Source organism: Convolutriloba macropyga, chromosome 6, assembly GCF_964194025.1.
Source record: "Convolutriloba macropyga chromosome 6, txConMacr16.3, whole genome shotgun sequence".
Classification (NCBI taxonomy): domain Eukaryota; kingdom Metazoa; phylum Xenacoelomorpha; order Acoela; family Convolutidae; genus Convolutriloba; species Convolutriloba macropyga.
In genome coordinates this window covers 57,558,378-57,564,377 of record NC_134473.1, presented here as the reverse complement: position 1 = coordinate 57,564,377, position 6,000 = coordinate 57,558,378, and the positions used below count along the sequence as shown (strand labels likewise).

Sequence of the window (6,000 nt, the reverse complement as noted above, 5' to 3'; positions counted from 1 at the left end):
AATTAATTTATTAGCATTGATAATATATCCAAGTCTACTATTTTTGTTCTTCAAAGGGCCTGATCTGCATCTAAATGCTAGCACGCTTTAATGAAAATGAATTTATTCGCAAATGACCGCTTTTCCACGATCCATGAAAATTCGATTTGTAAGCGTGTGAGCAACTATGATAGTAAGAAAAACTAATTTATTTTGCCTCACAATTTTAAATACCTGTGCGCCATATGCCTGTTTTTGAACTAGCGTGAAACTAGTGACAAAAAATTAGGTTGAAATAAATTCAAGCAATCATCTTTACGCTAATTGAATACTTTTTAGCAATTTAATTTTGGCAATTTGTTACTCTATCCCTGATAATGACAAAATTCCATCACGGTTGTTAACGGTAAACAAATCCATCTTTCACAGTGAAAACTAATGTCTAAATTGAGAAAATGTGACGAGGTATTGTCACTGACGTACACAAAAGGGAGCTAAGTTACACGTTCACATCAAACAAAGGGTAACAGTTTTAAACTTGAATTAATGGAATTTATGCTGAACTGAGACTAAATAACAAGATTACTGGGTTTCTGACACAACGTAACTTTCAGGGACATCATATCATTTGAGAGCAATCAAAAATTGAGCATCGACCGTTTGACAAAACTGACGAATTTGGACAAGTTAAAATGAATTTTGAACATAATGCATAATTCTTAACAAACATGAAAATATATTTGAAAACTACGCTCATTGCTGAGTTAGCTCCATATAGCATGAGCTCAGTTTTGCAAAATCAGTTTTCCAAAAAATATCTTGAGGCTTCTTTCAGCTGAAAATTCCTGTCACGGCTGAGTAGAAATTATAATAATCAAGGTATTGAATTGCTGTTCTTATTTTGCTGTTTTAATCAAATCATACATAATTCGGTGTTTATACAAGAAACTTCTGATAAAAAATAATTTCTACGAAAAGGCCCATTGCATAACATTTGCTTTCATTGATTATCCATTCGTTCTATGCTTTTAAAATATTTAGGTAACTTTCTCAGAAACCTCTTCCTGAATATTGTTTTTGGCAATAGATCATGCAAAATCACCCATATCTGCAATGGAGCTTTCTGAAGTAGTGTTACTTTCGAAGCAAATTAATTTATTAGCATCGATAAAATATCCAAGTCTGCTATTTTTGTTTTTCAAAGGGCCTGATCTGCATCTAAAAGCTAACACACTTTAATGGAGTTGCGTTTTCTCGCAAATGACCGCTTTTCCACAATCCATGTTTTAAAATTCGATTTGTAAGCGTGTGTGAGCAACTATGATAGTAAGAAAAACTAGTTTAATTTTGCATCACAATTCGAAAAACCTGTGCGCCATATGCCTGTTTTTGAACTAGCGTGAAACTAGTGACACAAAATTAAGTTAAAATAAATTCGAGCAATCATCTTTACGCGAATTGAAAACTTTTTAGCAATTTAATTGTGGCAATTGGTAACTCTATCCCTGAAAATGACAAAATTCCATCACGGTTGTTAACGCTAAACAAATCCATCTCTCACTGTGAAAACTAATGTCTAAATTGAGAAAATGTGACGAGGTATTGTCACTCACGTCCACAAAAGAGCGAAATTACAAGTTAACGTTTGGTGCAAAAATGAAAACTGTTTGGGTGGGAGCGGGAACATGATGTCGTAAACATAACCGACTAAACGTCGGAAGAATTGCTCTCGAACGACTATTGGGAGCTCTAATCAATTGCAGTCTGCTTCAGTCGCGGGGGGGGGGCGAAATGGGAATAAGAAGTTCAATAGTGGGCTTCAAATAACCGCATTAGAGATTAATATATACCAATATAAAGATTTAAAGTGAAAAGTGGCATCAGTTTCGGCGCACTTTTCATTTGACTTTCAGTATTAAATTGTCGCCAATTGAGTTCAGCTGCTTGAAATTGTGATTAAGAGGGAATTTTAGATCACGCAAAAAGTCAAGGGCGTAAAAGTCACTCTAAAAGTCAAAACGGTCAAGCGAAAATTTTGCATTAAAAAAGACACGCACGTTTACAATAATTGCTTCTCTACGAGAGCAATTAATAATAAATTTGACCACATAATAAAGAACTAGAAAAACTTCGGAAACGATCAGTACTAAAAAGGCGTATTCAACGTTTTAGAAACCGATAAATTATGATTATCCAAGAACGCTGAATTGATAACCAAGTGAAATACCGAAAACTATTTTTCTTTTTTTATCAACTATCGCGTATCATTAATCGACTTACCATGCCTTTCGTCAAACTTTTCTTTGATTTCCAACAAAACCTTCTCATAATGAACAAGAGCACTTCTGATATCTTCCTGCGTCTTCAAAAAGCGATCAATAGCTTGGGACTCTTTGAAAGCTTTCGAATTAACTCGGTAGGCCACAGCTTCATTGTACGCTGGTTTCAGTTGACTTGCAATTGCCAAAAGAAGGACATAGTTCTTACTGTAGCAATCGAAATTCTCCTTCATATCAAAATGCAACTCGATTAGGAACTCAATATGCTCAAAATCTGTATCGACCATTTCTTTTTGAATGAATTTCTTGAATTTCTCGATGTAACCGGCACAAGTTTGCTCAAGAGCGTAATTACAAACACGCTTGACACTTAACGCAACTCCGTTCAGTTGTTTAATTGGGGTTGATTTCTGATTCGAATTGAAGGCATTTTGAAGGGGTTTGAAAGACTTGTCAAAATCGGAGGACAGTAATTGAAAGCCCAATTTCACACAGGCATCCATAAAAGACAGAATTTTCTTGTGTTTGTCGCATGCTGAAAAATTTTCCAAATTATCTGTCAAATAATTACATTAATTGAGTATGATCGATAGACTTAGATGCTTGAAAGTTAAACGAAAAGATTCCAGTCCTCACAAACTCATTTTAAAGAGGATATCGACAGCATTTATCATAATAAAAATGACAAGCAATGAGATGAAAATGATAATACCCACCACATTGGCTGCACTCCGTGTGGTCAATATCATCATCATCAGGTCCAAAAGAAGGTATTCTAATTTTGCCTAAATTTTTCGCACATACTCCTCGGCCATCGGTTAAAGTGCCAAACATATCGAATCCATCGTCTAAATCCAAATCTTCATCTTCATCGTCTTCATAAAGATCGTCTTCACTTTCATCGTAATCATCGTCACTTGAGACGTTTGAATTGCTCATTTCAGCAAAAACAGTCGATGGATCTTCACCTGGTTTGATTTCACGAATAGCAGCCATTAATGTACTCACAGATCACAAAAAATATTGAAAGAAAAATTGTTTTTGTGTGCAAGACAACTCTGAAAATGATCAACATCGTTAAAAACAAGAAAAATGTCGGTTTATTATAAATGTTGACACAAAATTAAAACAAAAGAAATATGGTAGCAGAATATTCGAGCTTTGACTCGTTCAACAGGATTGGGATATATTCTGGGTCCTTATTACCTATTTACCATAATGGGCATGCAATGACCACTCAGCTGGGGTCCATTATGGGCTATATCCCTATACTGTTCTCCTCTTTTTAATGACCCCCCCCCGCCCCAATGACAAATTATGTGCTGTTATATAGCAAGTGCACAAGCGTAAAAATACAGTATGCTGGGGTGGACATAATTGATTCACAAATTTTTCTCAATTAGCATAATTGTTGTGATAAACATTAAATAGTTTCAGAGAAGGCTTGACCGATGGTTCGCGGTAAAAAGAAGTCAACCCAAGCTGCGGACGATAATGGGAGTGTTAACATATGGTGGAATGCACTGGTGATGGCTGTGACATGAATGGGTGCATTGTCTGGTTGAGGATCTGGCTCCCAGAACGCATCCACAAGAACTTCCTGGCCCGGCCATTTCTTTGTTGTGGTTATACAATACGAAATTGACGGGAGTTGATCCCGAGTTTGAGTTTAGAAAATTGTTCACGTTTCCGTGCAGTTCTGGCAGTCGCACGCAATCAGCCAGGTGCAGGAGTTGAGTTCGTCGTAGGTAGCATCTACTACTCTCCAAGATTGCTCGATCAGTCGTCTTTTTAGTCCGAAGGGTTCCTCGAAGTTTACGTGTTGGTTTACTCCTTCCTGGTATATAACACTGTCTTCTTCGTATGATTTGGCAACAACGTTTTCTAGGTTGAGGGTTTTGCTCCGCTTGAAGCATGTAGGTTTAGCCACCACTAACTTTTTCTGCGTTTGCAAATTCTTCGTCAAATGGGACGATACGCTAAAACTGTCTAGTCATGGTGAATTTTGTTCCTTGGGGAGGGCGGCAGTTCCATCGATCGCTACCTTTTTACCATGATTGAATAATTCGAAGTTAAGAATTTTTAGTTTCTCACGATGAACACCATAATCGAGAAGTTCTCTCCTCCTATTCAGTACTTGATTTTCTTCGAAAACGTCAGCCTTCATTAATGCGGGAAGAAAGTAAATGGATTCGTTCGTTAAATTTTTGCGGTTTTCCACTCTCTTTGCCATACAATCCTTTGTGCTGACAGGATTTGCGGGTTTTGTGCTCACGACAAGATCTCTGAGAGCAGCAGTCAAGCGGGATTCACCGGTACTGGAGGGATAAGCAAGTTTCGCGGCAGATGCAATTCAGTAATACGGGAGGCGAGAAAATATGAGGATAATTGAGGTAGCAACGAGGATACATACGAGGAAGTGATCGAGGTGGCAGGTTACTTTAGGGTAAGTTTGAGAAGGCTGATTAATTGTTTAGTAATAGTTTTATTGTTGATCCTGTTTGCGGAGAGGAAACACAATTAAAACGTTCCATAGATCATCTCAAAATTTTGTTCAAAAAAAAAACAATTTATTCGATACCTTGTTCTAGTATGAGTTCCGCTTTCTTTCTTTCTTTCTTTCTTTCTTTTATACTGGCCTTATCTGTAACTATTGTGGGTTTTCTAGCTTCTGTGGGATTATTGCCCAGAGGAGGTCCCTTTCTAGTGCTTTGGTGTTTCCTTAAAAATGCTCTAAGTTATGTACAATGTGTATCAACAGAATAAATATAATTTCTCATATTTAGTTATCAAAATTTGGCAGTTTTTGGTAAACATTGCAGTTTTGCGCATCAATGAGACACGCATTATTAATAATAATAATAATAATAAAATAGAATTTTGGTATACCAAGGGGCTGACAGTGCCCCACATGAGTTAGTTTACAACTGAATGTTCAAAAAATTTTCAATAGACTTTGGACATTTGTCGCTTGAGCACGGTGAATGACTGTTTCACTAATTTGTCGCCTAGCACTGTTAATTTACATGGGTAGGAAATATGACGTAAATGAGAAATGGAACGTTAACAACTTCTCGTTCTTTTTCGTTTCTACAACTCGCTCAGATTGGGTAGATAAGAGACTTGTTGTTGACATTGTACTCGCCGTTGTGGATTTTTGACTGAAGGGGGATATTCTGGAGCTCGTGGTACATCGATAGGGGGAGGAGTTTCACTTTGTTCAGTCTCTCTTTGTACGAAAAATCAGAATTCATGGGAACCCATTTCGTTGCTTTACACTTTACAATTCCAATATATTTCCATTGTCTTGCTAGACTTCCAGACATGTGAGTGGTTTGAGATGATTGGTACAATTTAGCTACAGTAACATTGCAATATCAGACTCAAGAATGCAGTTTTCAAAAACACAGACTTTCTGTGCTCTCAGGGGGCTTGTTCTGTCCTTGTTGTTGTCCTTGAGACCATGATTCCCATGTCCTGTCCTTTTATGCCATTGTTTCCTCAATGTTATGGTTCCGATTTTAAATTTTTCTCAGTCGGGGTATCTGGCTTTGAATACGAGGTTCTGGTATTCTGATATTAGTTTCGTCTGGTTTTCTTAGCACCATGAGAAGGATCGATATAGATCTTGCCGCACAGAACTCGCTTCTATTCAAAGATCCTTTGATTGTTCGTATTACCGTAACAGCAAAATTGTAGTGTTTCTGGAAAGTCGTTTACGAAAACAGAGGACTGGTCCGGG

General features: G+C 37.1%; 2 protein-coding genes across 2 annotated transcripts in view; both read right to left on the bottom strand.

Moving 5' to 3' along the window:
• LOC142341795 (uncharacterized) overlaps positions 1 to 3,344 on the bottom strand; it is a 78,495-nt gene extending 75,151 nt beyond the window's left edge. Inside the window, exons 1-2 of the mRNA XM_075393030.1 lie at positions 2,975 to 3,344; positions 2,260 to 2,793 (exon numbers count right to left, since the gene is read on the bottom strand). Coding sequence (XP_075249145.1) covers positions 2,260 to 2,793; positions 2,975 to 3,254 — 814 coding nt within the window. The 5' untranslated portion in view covers positions 3,255 to 3,344. The remainder of the gene's footprint in view (positions 1 to 2,259; positions 2,794 to 2,974) is intronic.
• LOC142341797 (uncharacterized) overlaps positions 1 to 6,000 on the bottom strand; it is a 444,522-nt gene that overhangs the window by 420,014 nt on the left and 18,508 nt on the right. The gene's annotated exons all lie outside the window — the stretch shown is intronic.